A 17,459-nucleotide genomic window follows, 5' to 3' on the forward strand; every position below is an offset into this window, starting at 1 on the left:
GAAGCTTTGTATCTTTATACTGTATATATAAATTAAGTATATTGGCCTAAATATTTTTTTTTAATAGCATATACTCGTGTAACCATGTTCATGTTACGATAACTTAGAGACTTCCATGACAGTAAATGCTGTTACTGGCAGTGTCACCTGTTACCAGTGACTACAGTCATTGGCATGCCAATAACCACAATATAATTACCAGTGCCAATCGGCATTAGTGTATTTACCACAGTTATTGGCATGCCAGTTACCACAGTTATTGGCAGTGCCAAGGTAGTGCCAATAACTAAATCACTACATATTTTAGACACAGTTGTTGGCACCCTCATATATTAGGTAATTTTAAGTATATGGGTAAATGGGTGACGGGAATAGACAAATCAGTCCTTCCTAATACTAATGAAATAATGAAAACGTTATTTTTAACGTTCAGTTTTAATAGGAAACAATAAACAGGTATTTAAGTCCTTGTCAGATTCTTAAGGAAATGTGAAGAATCAATAAAAATCGGCTAAGCATTTGAAAAAGAATTTCTGTGCAGGTTAGCATGGCCTCTGAAATAACCAAACACACACTGAAGTACAGAGAACTCATGTGGGCATCTCAGCAACTAACTCCCCTCTTCCACCGACTTTTGCATTTAGGTGTACGAGGCTTTGAAAAAAAGGGTATTTACTCAGGGGAGGTACGGAAGAGGCTACGATGACAGCTGTGGGCTTCTTATTAGCTGAGGGAACGGCTATTACCGTAACAATACGGTTTGTGGACAACGGCTTCGGTGGTCTAGTGGTTAGCGTGCCGGGCTGGCGTGCAAAAGGTCCCGGGTTCGAATCTCGCTGGTTGCATTAACTTTTTGTCTCAGATTTTTTCATTATCAGCAAGTTTGGTTGGTTTGGTTCGGTTATGACAGTTTAATTTTATTATTAAGTCATTATACAATTTTAAAGGAGCAATTTCTAGTTTTTTTTAATAAACATAATTATTTTTTCTATTACTAATCTTTTTTATATTATTTAATTATCAGCAAGTTTGGTTAGTTCGGTTAGGTTATGATAGTTTAATTTTATAATTAAAAAAATTATAAAATTGAATTTGAGGCATTTATAATTTTATTTTATGAACAGAACTATTTTTGCGAATAGTAAACCTTCATTGACAAAGTGCTCTCTATTACAGCGCTGTTCGCGGAGGAATTTTGAACTAAATGCCTCATTCGTACCTCCCCTAAGTCAGACCCGAAAAAAGGTGCCAATAACTATGGTAGTGCCAATAACTCTAGCTCTTACCCTACTCAGGGGAGGTATAGATGAGCTTACCATGACAGCTGTGGGCTTCTCATTAGCTGAGGGAACACCGTTACCCTAACAATACGGTTAGTAGCCATCGGCCTCGGTGGTCTAGTGATTAGCGAGCCGGGCTGATATGCTGAGAGTCCCGGGTTCGAATTCCGCTGGTGGCACTAACTTTATGACTTAGATTTTTTCATTATCAGAGAGTTTGGTTGGTTTGGTTCGGTTATGACAATTTTATTTTATTATTAAGTCATTATAAAATTTTAATTGAGCAATTTCTAGTTTTATATAATAAACAGAATAATTTGTTCTATTAATAAACTTTTTTCATATTATTTCATTATCAGCAAGTTTGGTTAGTTCGGTTAGGTTATGATAGTAATTTTATATTAAAAAATTATAAAATTGAATTTGAGGCATTTATAATTTTATTTTATGAACAGAACTATTTGTGCGATTAGTAAACCTTCATAGCCAAAATTGCTCCCTACTACAGCGCTGTCCACGGAGGAATTTTGAACTAATGCCTCAATCGTACCTCCCCTAAGTCAGACGGTGAGCACTTTTTCACCTCAAATTAGTTGACGAATATCGAAACTGTAAAATCGATACTTTTACCGCTCGGTTGGCTCGATTGCTCGATTGTTTTAGAGTAATCGAATCGGTAAATTAGTGTTTTTTACTAGCTACAAGATTATAAAGCGTGTTTCTGTTCTTATTTTCCTCCGGATATTCTTGTGTTATTTTATGTTTGTTAAAATTCGTAGTTATTGCAACAATTATAAACATTTTGTATAATGTAAAAAAGTTATGTAGTAATTCAATAAGCTTTTGTATTTTCCGATATACAGAAAGGTTATCTTTACTCTGCGCTTGTAAAGAGTCGTCATAAATAACAACAACAAAAATTACATTTAACAAACATTTAATAAATTAATTAACTAATTCCATTTTAACTAATACTTACTTACTTGTAAGTAGGCCTATCAACCAATACAGAATTTCGGGAGTAAATTACACTCCCTCTCAGGAAGCAGGAATTTTGGCATTTTTTTCAAGAGCTGGGTTGATACTAACAATAATAATACAAATTAGGTAATATAAATGGCCTCCATCTGATGATATTCAGTTTTGATTCAAACAAATTCTGGTCAATGAACATAACCTTAGCAATAAGCTTTTCAACTGTTGACATTGAATTTTATTCCCATTACTATCTACTGATAAATAGAAACTGAAGAAGAATTTGTTCGTAAGGTATTAACAAACGCAGAGGATACGCGACCGGTAACCGGACGTGGATTAGGCGTCCGGCAGTTACTGTCATAACCTAACCTAACCAACCAAACTTGCTGATAGTAAAAAAATCAAATGAAGGTTTAATTCTCTTCATAACATAAAATTATAAATGCCGAAAATTCTAACAAAAGATGTACAGTTAAGAAGAAATTACATTCAAAGCAAAATCTGTGCCAAAAAGTTGAAGATACCGATGGGTTTCGAACCGGGGACCTCTCGCATATCAGCCAAGCACTCTATCCACTACCCCACGAACACTGATGGCTAAACATCGTATCATTGTGGTAATGGCGTTCCGGGACCCCCTACCGGACGCCTAATCCACGTCTGGTTACCGGACGCCTAATCCACGTCTGGTTACCGGACGCGTATCCTCTGTGATTAACAAATTTATGTATTCTCTTAAAAAATTGACATTTCGTCTCTAGGCGCTACAATTTATTTATTTTTATTTATTTACAGAATGCCATTACATCATAAAATGACAGGACATTTGTCAATGCATTATAATACTTAAATCTAAATAAATAGTAATAAATCCAAATAAAATAATTTCAACACTTAACCCTCCCAATTTCCACTTAAAAATTCATTTAAAGAATAAAATTTTTTTGTCAATAACCATTCTTTACATTTTTGTTTGAACTTTTTTGGATTTGCAATGTTTTTTAAATGATCAGGAATCAAGTTATACAATTTCGGTCCAATATATTGAGGTGATGCTTCAAATAGTGATAATCTATGGCTAGTGGGCTTAATTAGGTTCTTATGTCTAGTGTTATACCTATGGTTTGTGTGACCCTCCCTGAAAATGGACAAATTGTTGAATACCCAAAATAATGCTTCTAAAATATACAGGTCATAAAATGTCAAAACGCTAAAAGCCTGAAAGATGACTTTGCACGGACTTCTTCGGGGCACTTTAGCTATGATTCTAAGTGCCTTCTTTTGAAGCCTAAAAATCTTCTTACCATGGCAAGAATTTCCCCAGACAAGTATTCCGTATGACATTAATGATGAAAAATATGAATGATAAACTGTTAATTGAGTTTTAGTATCTGTAACTTGAGAAATTGTTTTGAGAGAAAATATTGCTGAAGAAAGTTTTTTCCGTAGTTTGTCAATGTGAGGAAGCCAGTCAAGATTTTCGTTTATATGAATACCCAAAAAATTGACTGTCTCCTCAGACATTAACTGATGATTTGTAAAAGTGGTCTGTTTTAAACTATTTCTATGATCTGATCGAAAATTAACTACTTGAGTCTTGTCCATGTTCAAGGAGAGCCCATTTACTCTAAACCAGTCACTTAAAGCGGCCAATTCTGTATCTACTGTGTGCTGAAGGGATTCAACATTGGGTCCCTTACATAACAGCATTGTGTCATCAGCAAATTGAAATACATCCATCTTTAACACATTTGGTAGGTCATTTACATAAATAAGAAATAGACAGGGGCCCAATATTGATCCCTGAGGCACCCCTACTTCAACTTTTTCCCAATTAGAATTTATAGTATGTCCAAATTTGATAATTTTAGTCCTTTGATATCTATCCCTCAAGTATGTAGAAAACCAATTTAGTTCCTTGTTTTTTATTCCATATTTTTCAAGTTTGTCTATTAACAAACTGTGATGAACACATTCAAAAGCTCTGGTTAAATCACACAGAACTCCAGTTGTCTTCTGAGATCCATCCAAGGAACTCGCAACACAGTTTACTAATTTAGTCATTGATTGTTGAGCACTTAATCCTTTTCTAAATCCAAATTGGGAATCATTAAAAATATTATTATCTTCTAAAAAAGTTCTCAATTGTAGGTCAACACATTTTTCGAATATTTTAGATATACTTGAGAGCATAGCTATTGGGCGGTAATTTTCTAAAGTGTTTTTATCATTTTTCTTATGGAGTGGTAAAATTTCGGAGTATTTTAGTTTGTTTGGGAAAATACCGTGCATTAAGGACTGGTTTATGAGATTACAGAGAGGAGTTTGTATTTCATCTATTACATGCTTAAGTAAGAACAATGGAATCTGATCCCAACCGACAGATCTTGTGTTATTTAAGGAAAATACAATTTTCCTTACTTCTGATTCGGTAATTAGTTTGAATTTAAATGTATTTTTGTAGTACTTTGAATCTATAAAATGCAGAGCCTCTTTGGCTTTAGGACTACACCCTACTGATGTATGTGCAGATAGAAAATGATTGTTGAAATTATTAGCCAAATGTGTAAGTTTCAAGGAATCGTTTTGAACATGATAAGGTAATTCAGATTTTTCCTTTTGTTGTCCAAGTTCCCTTTTAACAATCTCCCATGTTGCTGTGGTCTTATTAAGAGAATTTTTAATGTAATGATCATTGTATTTCTTTTTAGAGAGTTCAATTGTTTTTTTGAATATTTGCCTGTATGTTTTTACATAATCTTGGAAGTCCTTAGACTTATTCCATCTTGACTCGATATGGAGAAGCCGTTTTCTTTCAGCGGATATTTTTATACCAAGTGTAATCCAGTTTTTGGATGCATGTTTAACAGAATTACATTTTGATTGTTTAAGAGGGAAAGCTTGATTAAAATTTTTCAGGATGCAATCTAAAAAGCTATTATAATTTGTATTTACAGTTTCAAAAAGATTAAATTTCCACTCTGATTCAATAAGACTATTTTTGAAATAATTTAAATTTTCTGAATTAAATGACCTTTTAAAAGAAACATTTGATCTTTTTAAAGCTGAGGGGGGTGGTTTTAAGTCAGCTAGTGATAATAGTATTGCTTCATGATCAGATGCACCTGCATTGATAATTTGGGTTTCAGCTTTATCTGAAATCAATTTCATGTTAGAAAATATGTTATCAATGCAAGTTTTGGAGGTTGGAGTTATTCTTGTTGGTTGAAAAAAGTGATATTTTAACCCAAACTGATAACAAAGGTATTGTAAACTTCTTGATCGGTTATTGTTTTTTAGAAGATCGATATTATGGTCTGAAGCTATTAAAATGTTTTTTGACTTAGACTCATGCCAAAGTTTAGACAAAAGACAGTCAAATTTCTCAAAAAATATGTCATCAATGTCCAGATTTGGTATACGATAGATTGAAATAAATAATGTATTCCATTCACAAACTTCTACAAAACTACATTCAAAATTATTTTCTTCATTTAAAAACTTGAGATCATCTCTTTTTTTAAATTCAATTTCTTGAGATAACAAAAGAGCTGAGCCTCCTCTAAGTTTTCTGTCTCTACAAAAATAGTCAGCTACTTTAAAACCACTTAACTTATTTAATACATTAATATTAGATTTGTTTAACCAATGTTCATTCAGCGATATTACTTTTATGTTGTTGCTACTATTCTCCAGTAAAAAACACAGATCTGTAGAATGATTACAAAAACCTTGAATGTTCAGATGTAAAAACCAAAAGTTATCTATCTATATATTAATAGGCAAGCATGTTTCTTTAAAACCTTTTTTCTCAGCTCGTGTGCATCGTAGGGAAAATCTACGCAAACCGTTAGAAAGCTATTTTCGTGTAGGTGTGCAGAATCCATTTATAAATTTAAATAGGCTCAAAGATAAGCACAAAAAATGAGTTTAAAGATTTGAAAAAATTAACATGGATCTTATGCGTTGCCATGCTGGTGACGAAATAACAACGAAATATAAACAAGAAATCAAAACAAATGGAAGAAACTCCAATCACATGTTTTATTTACAGTGTGGGGGTGAAAATAGAGAAGTGAGTACATTACATATTTTTGGTCGAGTTTCGACCACTGGACGACCTCTCGTTACTATTATTACTTGTATGCCTTACTTTGTTCCTAAGAGTGGAAATTGGGTCATGTTCCCTAAAAAAGGTGAAATATTTATAAAAGAGCTAGGTCTATTAGTATCATACATGCTTAAATTACTAGTTATGTAGTCCAGTTTCTCAGTTGTTGGTGTATTGAATCCTTTAAAAGGTGATAAAGGTTCACGTGATGGTGGAGTGCTGCTGGAGTCTGGAGTTGCATCTGAGTTGGTCGGGGTACTTGAATTGCTTTCTGCTCCATTTACACACTCACTTACACTGGACTGGCTTTTATCACTCACTTCACTTTGGCATTGGGTGGAAAATTCTGGAGATGGTGATTGTTGTGTGATGGAGGTGTTGCTGTTGCTCTGTTGCTTCTGGGGTGTTGTGGTGACAGGGGCAAGTGATGAGTGTGAGGCTATCAGATTTTCCAAAGTCTTTACAAACTCGTTGTGCGAAAGTCCTCTCCAAAGTCTTCGTTTCGCCTTTTGGTCAGAAGAAACTATAATGACTCGTGCCCCGGTTCGCTGGTGAAAATGGATAATATTTTTTATAAAATGTTGAGGCTTTATCAAGTCCCTAACACAACCCATAGCTGAACAGATTAGGGTTGAAAATTTGTTTGCCACAAAATCTGTTTCAAGCTGGTGAAATGCTTCATCGTAGTCTGCTTCATTTGGCTTCCCAGAGTATTGGTCCTTAGTGATCAAACTGTAGATGGTAGGGCCGTCCTCCGTTCTCTGACGTGCTTGCCTACTGTAGATCAGTTCAGAAGGCTGTGGGCGTCCAAACTTCTCTCTAAATGCCACAGCCACGCCAGCTGTCATGTGTCTCGGGTGATGAAAATCCGATGATATTGTGTGGGCCAGCGCTACAGTAGAGTCTTGCTTGCAGTGCTTGAACAAGTCCCTCATGTTAGCTTCCAGGACTGTTATTCCACTTCCTGCAGGCAGCGGAACAGATGCTGTGGCAGTCCTAGGTCTAGTAACAGGGCCAGCAGATTCACAGGCATTTTTGTGTGCTATCGGGGTTACAAAGATGGAACTAAGCGCTGTGGTACTCATTATTTTTTCACATAAGAGTTTTTTCCCAGCATAGGCCAAGTGTACACCATCCTTTGAATAATACTTGTTAGGTAATAGACTTATATCCACAAACTGACAGTTTTCCAGTTGTCCAGTCATTGTAATACAAATTTAAGTGAAATATATTGGTGTTTATTGGGTGGTTGAGCGGCAGGTCTTTTCTGAAGGGTACACTAATAAGTAAAAGAGAGTTACATTCAGCCTTTAATAAAACCGATTTGAAGCTATTGAATATTCTGTTTAGATCTGAGTCATATGCGTTGTTAGCTCCTACAAACAATATTAATACATCTGCAAAACTACTGTTCAAAATGTCACTCCTGAGCTGTGAGAACTTTGCATTTGGCTTAGTTACCCCTGTAGTCTGTACTTTCCCGTGACTCTCTGTTTTAATTTTTTCAGCTAAACCCCGGCTGTGACTGTCACCAATGACAGAAACTGTTGGTGTATGTTTATCTTTGTTTTTTACTTGACGAGGAGAAAACTTATGTGATTGGCTATTCTGTAGTTCAATTAACTTTTCTTCACCTTTCTTCTGATGTCTTGAATTCGGTAACGTTGTAGTAGTGGTCTGCTCACATGAGAACGGTGTCTTCATAATTATACTGGGTACTTTTTCAGGTTTTCCTAAAACGCTAAAACGATTTACAGTGTTTACATATGATGCTTTAGCTTCCCTTTTATGACCTTTTCTACCAGACTTAACATGGGTCCAGGCCTCGTTGTGCGCTGACTTTATCCCAAACTGAGGAGAGACTGTACAGTTAGATGAAACAATTTCTAATGACTGTGCAGATGATTTATCTGGCACTAGGTTGCTGATCTGCTTAGTGATGAGCTCCTGCAATGTGCTGTTTGAAATTAGTGTGTTGTTTATGACATAAGCCATGCAAGATCGTTTTAATATCAAGTCAGGTTCAGAGAGAAGTAAATTCTGAATGTTGTGTAAATTGATCTTTTTGTTTTTCATAATGTCACATATCAACATCTCTGTTACACACACCATATACACACCACAGTCATAACTATTTAACTGCTTTGGGCCTTTTATGTTTGAAAACCCGGATTCGTTTTTATCTTCGATAAAACGTGCCAACTTCTTACTAATCAGCTTAGCATGGGTTGTGTTAAAATCATCCATAGAGTCATAGTGATAGAAATGGTGGTCCTGCTTGGAGTAAAAGAGGACACTCCAGTGGGATCCTCCTGCTTGGTCTAGACTTGTCGAATCATTGACTGGTATTATAATAAAATCTTTACTCTTAAGGTTAAGTGGTTCGACAAAGTGTGCAAAATCATCAATGCATTTTATCGCATGGCTGATTACAGGATTAATTGCTATTGCTGCATGATTTGAGAGGATGGATGAATTTAATATATCAAAATATGGTTGAATAGTTCCATCAGTTAACCATTTCTGTCCTAATAGTTCGTCAGTTCTTGCTATAGATATACTACTAATATCAGTCTGAGTTTCAGCTTGTTTTGTTATATAAACATGTGTCTGCGTTTGAGACTCCTGTGAGTGGGAGATAGCAGCTTTATCTTTTACTAATTCAACTAAAGCTTCTGTTTTTTTCAAATTTGTTAGTAATGATTTATCAAGTGTTGATTTGCCAAGCTTGTTTTTATTTTGATGTTTTTCAATGCTAGCAGATTTAGTTTTGGCCCTGGTTTGTACTCCATTAGGAAAACAACTCTTTGTATTAATAGAAGGATTTATTTTTATATTGGGACTAACTTTAGGATTTTCAGATCTCATCTTAAATTCAATTTCCTATTTACCAGTACAAAATATGAGCATGCATCAATTAAAACTTTATAAAAACTAACATATAAATGTTAGTAAACAAATCAGAAAAGGTGTAGTAATAACAATTCGACTTTGGTAGAGTCAGAGGTTTCCTTATCTATTGTCAAACTTTATGTAACATGTTAACAAACAACCTGCTTTATGTAGAAGCAGAGCTGCTTATCTGTTCCAAAGGTCAGCTCCTGTACTGCTACTAGCTGCCGTCTTATCTCTGGCCAAATCTTATCTCTGGCCAAATCTTATCTCTGGCCAAATCTTATCTCTGATATTTGCAGGGACTTGATTTTATTAGTAAAATTCCTTTATATTTTACAACCGGTTTATTAAAACAAAAAACTGGTTTCCAAATCTCGAACAGAAATTAAAACTGGATATTTAGATATAAAACACAACTCGTAAAGCACAGAAGTTCCAGGTTAATTTTATAAAAAACTGAGGAGCACAAATTAACAGGTCAAATAGCATCAGGGGCTTCCCCCACCCATGTTCTCTCCTAATGATCTACCATTATTAAATTCAAACTGTCGTCAAGACACGACACAAGTCAAAGGAGAACGGGAATGGGAATGGATAGATGGAGTGGAGTGTGAGTGGACTATCGATATCGCGATGTACTAAATTCTAAAAACGATCGAGCTGTAAAAGTATCGATTTTTCAGTTTCGATATTCGTCAACTAATTTGAGGTGAAAAAGTGCTCACCAAGTCGGACCCATTATATCGCCTCGTTTACCTCTTCCAGGAACTGATGAGAACCTCTTGAGAGTAGGAGTAGGGGGCGTGACGTCAATCTTCAAACTCCATTACCGTAACGAGACTATATAAATCCATCGGTGTTCGTGGAGTTAATAGCGTCTCGGACTGGTTATCTGGAGGTCTCCAGTTCGAACCCCGCCGGTGACACTAACTTTTTGTCCAAGATTTTGCTTAGAATGCGAATACTTCTTAACTGTAGGCTAAATCTTTTGTTAGAATTTGAGGCATTTATAATTTTATTTATAAACGGAACTATTTTTTTTTTTTAATTAGTAAACATTCATTCGATTTTTATCTTATATATTTTTATATTATCAGCAAGTTTGGTTCGTTCAGTTAGGTTATAACAGTTTTTATAATAAACATTTTAAAATTAATTTAAAATTAAAAATTATAAGTAAACCTTCATTCGATTTTTATCTTATATCGCTTTTCGTATTACCAGCACAGCCATTCTTTTGTAACGGACGTGACAAGTAGATGATTTTAAAGTGGAGTAAAAGTAGGAAAAATTAATTACAGTGAATAATTTCTATGCTAAGTCAATAGTAATTTAGGGTTTTTAATTTCATAGAATATTGTATGTATTACGATTAAGTAATGTAAATATTATGCAACTTTAACTGGCTGTAACGGACGTGACAATAAAGTCACCTGCCTTCTGAGATGTGGCACGTCTTGTTACAAATTCTGTTAAGTATTTACATTTAGGATATTGGAAAAATCAAATTTAATTACTTATTATAATATCTATATAGCCATAACAACTAGCTTTTATTATTTGATTTCAGTTAAGAGAAAATAATTTTAATTTGCTGTAACGGACGTGACATGGCTTTGTAACGGACGTGACAAGTATGGTGATAGGTAGAAGAAATATCGTAGTTTGAGGAAATACACTTTATTTATGCACTGTAATTATAATATTATGTTTGTACATAAACAGATTACTTGTTATATAGGATAAATTAATAAGAAATAATTAAATACTAGCCTATTGCTGGAACACAATCATAATATGGCAGATGGTAAACTTCCATAAACATTTCCGCATCTAAGAAAAACACACTTTTGTTAGGGGGTTTTTAAATTATAACACAGGAATTGAACTGTTCTCTTTTGTGCTATGTTATATGCTCTACTTCCAGTTATTCTAAGATGTTTATTTCATCTTCAAATTCATACAGGACTCGATCACCTACTGGTTTGAGCACAGGATCTTTTAGTAGTTCGAGGATGTCTGAAACGGAGACCAGTCTTTCGTCACCTTCATTAATTTTAAACACTTTATGACTTTTGTTGTATGACTTTAAGAATGAAACCTCAACATCCTTATTTTCTTTAACACAACTCTGACAGACCGCTACATACCTAAACTCTTTTCCCTTTTCACTGAAGACTTTAAACCAGTACGTGTGTTCCTGGGACAATATCACATGGAGAAATATCAGTAGATGTCAGTAGATTCAAATACTGATCTTCATCTGGGTAGCGTCTATCACACATATTTTCTTCTTCAGAGTCCGTGTACACATCAGAGTACCGCAAACGCTTTGAAGGCGCAGGCTCTGTAAGGTCTTCTTCTTCTGGTTCTAGGACGATGCAAACCTTAGTCATAAGTGACTCAGATGTTTTGGCAACTAGAATATGACATTCATCATAGGCCCGGAAGTGATGAAACGATTGGATTCCGACAATTTTTTCAATGTTATCCCATCTAGCTTCAAGATTTTTGGAATGAGAACTTACTTCTTTTTCAGAAACGTACAGCACGTTAATGTTTGTACAGTTTTCCTTTGCTACTTGGTAAAATTCTTCAGCTGAGCTAACCACAGCTCTTCTTCCTTTAACCACATTCCAAACAGTTCTTTTAATTGAGCCCCCTACCCCATCAACAGCACCTTTTCCATGTCCAGAGGCAAAGAAATTCCAGTCCACCGTGATATCGAAATCTTTTTCTGAGAAACACACATTTGATACAGAATAGCGGCTTTTAAATTGGCCTGCACAATTGTCTGAAAAAATATGTACATGGTCGATTTCAGAAGAAATATTCTTCACTTCATTAAGTAGAGTTTTAATATACAACCATACCGAATTTTTTGAATGGCTCAAGTCGTCACTGACAATGGCAAAACTATATACTTCCTTACCATGCCATATACAGCAAGTGAAAATCGCAACTTGTGAGTAGCTCCAATGAGCACTCTGTATCTCATCTTGGTGGATTAGTGCATAATTCTCTGAAAAATCTATTTGCATTATAGCTTTGTCTATTGAAACCCCCAAAGAATCTTTGCACTTATCAAAATATGAAGACTGAACTTTCTTCACGTAGAAATGAATCTTGAAAGCACATAATTGAGAGTTAAGTTCAGCCAATATTCTTCCTAAACTTGTGAAATCTTCCACCAGATTTGGCCTATTGTTTACATTTTTCCATTCCTTCCATTTGTACTTATTTTTTAAGTTTGTGTTTTCAGGAAGGAGAGTTTTTAAGTCATAAGTGCAATCATCACACTCATTCATCATACATTTTTCACTCGAAATGTCACAGGAAACTAGGCTGAGAAGGTCCTTGTGGTTGTCTGGAAAACCAGGGATAGATTTTGAAACAGACTCAATCAGGAACATAAAATTTGCATGTTTTATACAAACGCACACAGAGTGGGGCATCTGACTAACAGGCAAGATGTGCTTTGGTCTTAAGTCATAAAACTTTGACAGCGAAATCTGTTCATCTGGGTTCTTGACCTTAAACTCTTCATGGGCTTCTCTAATACTCATAACCATGTGTCGTACTTGATATGTTGTTCTTTTAGACGTTTCTGGATCTTTTATTGATTTCACATCCCTTTTGCCTGGAGCCTGGCGACTGATTTCATTGTTGTTGTAAAAGTCAATTACTTTCTTAATACAGTTTTCGGTTAACTGTCGTGGTCCTTTTTTTTTGCTTCTTAAAAAGTCCCTTACAAACAGACAAGCCAAAGTTCTCTTCTATTAATCTTTTAAGAACTGTTTTTTTCTTAGCCGGACTTGAGGGTAGGGTGCCTTTGGCTTTTTTTAGGGCTTTGCCAAGTGTACGTGGACTTTTATAGGTTCCAAGGTAAGTTTCACCAAGTAGTGCTTTGGCGTTTTCATCATTATTTTTCTTTAGTTGTGCCTTTTTCTTTCTGTAAAGTTGTTGTCTTTCTCTGTCCTTTCGTCTCTTTTGCTCCAACATCAGTTTATTAGCTTTAAATTTCCTTCTTTCCTGTTCTCTTTGCTTCCTCTTCCTTTCACGATCTTTTTCTAAATAATTATTCCATATTTCAGGGTTCTTCTTCATTTTTTCCCTACATTTTGCCATTCTGTTAGCAGGAGCCATGATCTAAAACAAAAAAAAAATATTTTGGTTAGATAGGCCTACTATAAAGACACAAAATAAACACCTGTTAAATTATGTCGCATCCGTTACATCTAAAGACTTGTCACGTCCGTTACACTTAATAAATTGGTATTTAACTTAATATGTCTAAAAAACATATATTTGAATATGGAAACAACCTAACCTTACTTTCTTGGGGTTTAAAATTACTAATTAGTTATAGGTTAAGTGATATTTAAACTTTCGTAGTATTTTTGTAACGGACGTGACACAGCAACTGAATAAACAAGATCTTGAATAAAGTATTGTAATAGTTACCTAAAAGTCTGGAAATTTTGCTGAATGCTTCTTTGATCTTCTTACTTCAGATGTGTTGTAGGTTAACTGGGCAAAAATATCAACTCATTATTTCACAGCTGACTAGAAAACAGCTGATTTCAATATTCAATAATCAGCTGCTTCAGTACCAACTGCAATCAATAATAAAACTGAAAAATATGACAAATTCATGGTTTTATTTGTAATTATGAATTGTATGGATGTTTATGTATAAGGACAAGTAATTAAAATGAACAAAATTAATATTTTAATTTTTTACATAAGGTGTACTTTATAAAAGAATGGCTGAGCAGGTTTGGTTGGTTTTGACAATTCAATTTTATAATTAAAAACTAAATAATTAATTTTATAATTTAAAAAATAATTGTATAATTAAAAAGTAAATTTATAACTACAAAATTATAAAATAAATTTAAAGATTTCCTTAAATTGACGTGAGGGGCTCTCCCACAATCCCCCGCTCCTTCGCAGAAAAAGTTCTCATCAGTTCCTGGAAGAAGAAAATTAGACGCTAGTAGCAAACCATCAATGAACATGTCAGGCGTTTTAACCTAAAAAATCAACAACAAGGTCAGTGTGACCAACCTATAAAACAATAATTCCCTAGTTATTGTTTTAGAGGTAAAGTCATAACTATTCATACCATTTGAGATAACTAGATTATAACTGGAGTCACTACTCTCTGGGAACATTAGAGAAAAGATGCTATCAATGGTCAGTGGCCACTTGTTGCTGTGGTTTGTTAGTCACACTGTCTCAGTTGGTTGGGCTTTGGACTTGCCGTGAATAACGCTCCCCATGGTTCAAATTTGACAGCTATTCAACCAACCGATCAGAGGTCAACATAACAACAACAAAAACTAAAAAAACAGCATAAACAGTGGTACGCTTTTTAAACACAGAGTGGTGACTCCAGTTATAATTATAGTTCAGTGATTCATGATAATCAAATAAGTTAAAGAATATTGTTTTAAAAAAAAAATGGAATTATTATATTTATTACATGTTAAGCAGGTGTTCCCCACTGTATCTAGTATCATAACATCATCTGACTACATTTATTATAGATCCAAATTATTACAATATTTGTCTTATATTCTGCTGCCATAACATTTATGTTCTTTTAAATAAATCAATTCGTTAAAATGCGTTTTAGAATGTTTTATACTTAAACCCAACGAATGGCCAACGATTCTTTCCTTTGTAGGGCCAACGAATACAAGTTTCCGTTGAGCCAACGTTGGCAAATCGTTAAAATTTCTGCCAACCATATCCCAACCGTGCCCACCATTTCCCAACGTTGGGCCAACGATGATGTGTGCTACTTGGGATAGCTGAAGCATACGCGGTAGTTACATCTGTAATATCTTTTTATATTGATTAAAACATTTTGACTGTTGATTAAATAAGAGGAAACAGTAAATAACAAAGTCGTCCTCTGCATAAACTGGATAGAACATAATTAAAATTAAAACTGTCTTCAATAATTAATTGATCATCCTTTTTAATTTCTGAGAAAAATGTTAAGTATGTTTATGGCCTGTAACGCTTGATTTTGTTGATGTTAAAGTTAATTACGCATTAGTAAAGTAACATTTAAAATAGTTACTACTACGAAATATAACTAATTATTAATGAAAACTACTTATTGTCCTCTCTATATACCCTATTTTCGAAAAATAAATAGCAGACAGTAATTTTTTTCCTAAAAGACAGAATATTAGTAGACCTACCTCAGCTCCTTCGCATTTTCCCTTGACAGAGTTCATGCATCAACGGAATCAAGTGTCACAGCAGTCACGAAACACGAAAATCACCCACTGAGCTAGAAATACAACTAGAGGTAGCATTGAGACGGCAATTTTGCTAGAAAATCTAGTTGCTGTAACTTTTTTAGGCTGGTACCAGGTACCACCCAGGGGAATCAGCTCATTACTCGTGACTTTATTAGTGTATGTATGAACAATCTTACAATCCCATCGTTTAAATGTACTAATATGGATTTATTATTCTTGTGGACCAACCAAGCAGGGCAGTTTCAGGTTAGCTCCACCCGGTGTTTTGTTGCTTACTAATTTATTTATTTGTTTTTATGGAACCAATTTAAACTGTTTTACCAATACTTAAACATCTTTATTTTTGAAGTTACAATCTGCATAATAGCGTCGACAAAAATTTCTCTCAAAACAAATTAAAACAACATGTTGTTATAGATAAAATCTAAAAACTAAAGATCATTGTTAAAGTCGCTAAAGGCATCTTAAAAATTCTTCGACACTCTAGTAACAGCAATAGAATGTAGATGTAGCTATTGAACATTAAAATAATAAATAATTGTTGTATCCTTTGGTATTATAACAAAAGAGTAAAAGTGCAAATCGTAAAATATAAAATAGCCAGAGTGGTTATAAATTTAGTGCTCGCCTCCGCCTGGTAATCAAAACCGGTTTAATCCTGAGAAAAGTGAGAAGCTTTTTGATGATATTATCGAAACTGGACCCAGCTGTTCTAGATCATTGGGCTTTAAATTAACAGCTGGTCTTAGTCAGTAACAAAGGCTGAAGTGAATCCATAAAAGTGTAGTAATCCTGTTTATCCATTATTGAATACCAGCTTATATTAAGGCACCAGTTTGAAACCCTAGTTACCCTGGACTGAGTCTTGACACCATATGGCAGACGTCGTCAGCACAAACGTCACACAAACATCATACAACTCATGCAACAACAACAAGAAATTCTTATATGATTCAAGTTGTTGAAACTGGAATGACAAACAATATACCGGGTGTTCCAAAATAGTCCCCCCCCCCTAGTTAATTTTGACACGGCTGCATATATTCAAACGAGCTTCGATACACGTTACTAGGGTAATGTAAAGTACTTTTTGGGGGTATTTTTTAATCCACCCCCCACCCCCAAATAGGGGTTGCTGGGGGTAACTTTTTGTACAGCAACCCCTATAAAGTAGCGAAGTTGTTGTAAATGAGGTGTCACTTGATGGGGCTTTATATTTACACATTTTGAGCTGCCCCCAAAATACCTCTATGGTCCTGGGCAAAATTTTATACTGATCAAAAAGTAGTTTTTACTTTATTGTTACAATAATAATGAGTTTAGTTTATAAGGCATCAAACTCCATTCTACACTCATCCATCAATCATATTTGGGTTTGAATAGGCTACATATCTAGGTGGCGTCCCCGTCTCAAATTATAATACATAATAATAAACAAAACATTGAGCAAGCACAAATGCAGACCATTGACTTGGGATGCTGCAAGTGAACCTTTTATCCTATTGAAAATGTCGAAGCCGGTTTTGATACTGAGCCAGAAATACAACTGGAGGCAGCACAGGACAGGGACAGTGACAGAATGAGTGAAATTGCTAGACGTTTGCTGTCATTTGTACCATAAGACATGACTGCCAAAGGAAGGTTCCACGGTGCCGCTAGACCGTGATTGGTGTTCGATTCGCTGCCGTCGTCGGCTCCTCGCTGTATGCTACCAGCATACACACTGCAGCGGTATGTATGTAAGGCAGTGCAACGGGGTAACAATTTGTATTGACTTTTATATAACAACTGCACAACTTGTATTGACGCCCTTTCAATCTTAAAAATTGCAAATAAAGTATTCTTGTATCTTGTATGCTCCGTAACTACACGGCACTCCAAGTGGTTTACGCCAGAAAATATGCTGGGTGGGTT

At 34.8% G+C, this 17,459-nt stretch overlaps 1 protein-coding gene across 1 annotated transcript in view; it reads right to left on the minus strand.

Moving 5' to 3' along the window:
* Window positions 1-1,334, minus strand: part of LOC128998422 (N-acetylglucosamine-6-sulfatase-like) — a 34,397-nt gene extending 33,063 nt beyond the window's left edge. Inside the window, exon 1 of the mRNA XM_054424544.1 lies at window positions 1,317-1,334. Within this exon, the coding sequence (XP_054280519.1) occupies window positions 1,317-1,319 (3 nt within the window). The 5' untranslated portion in view covers window positions 1,320-1,334. The remainder of the gene's footprint in view (window positions 1-1,316) is intronic.
* Window positions 1,335-17,459: the final 16,125 nt, after the last annotated feature.

This window comes from Macrosteles quadrilineatus, unplaced genomic scaffold (assembly GCF_028750875.1).
Source record: "Macrosteles quadrilineatus isolate MER2022 unplaced genomic scaffold, UCM_ALF_1.0 Scaffold_7__1_contigs__length_78375512, whole genome shotgun sequence".
NCBI lineage: Eukaryota > Metazoa > Arthropoda > Insecta > Hemiptera > Cicadellidae > Macrosteles > Macrosteles quadrilineatus.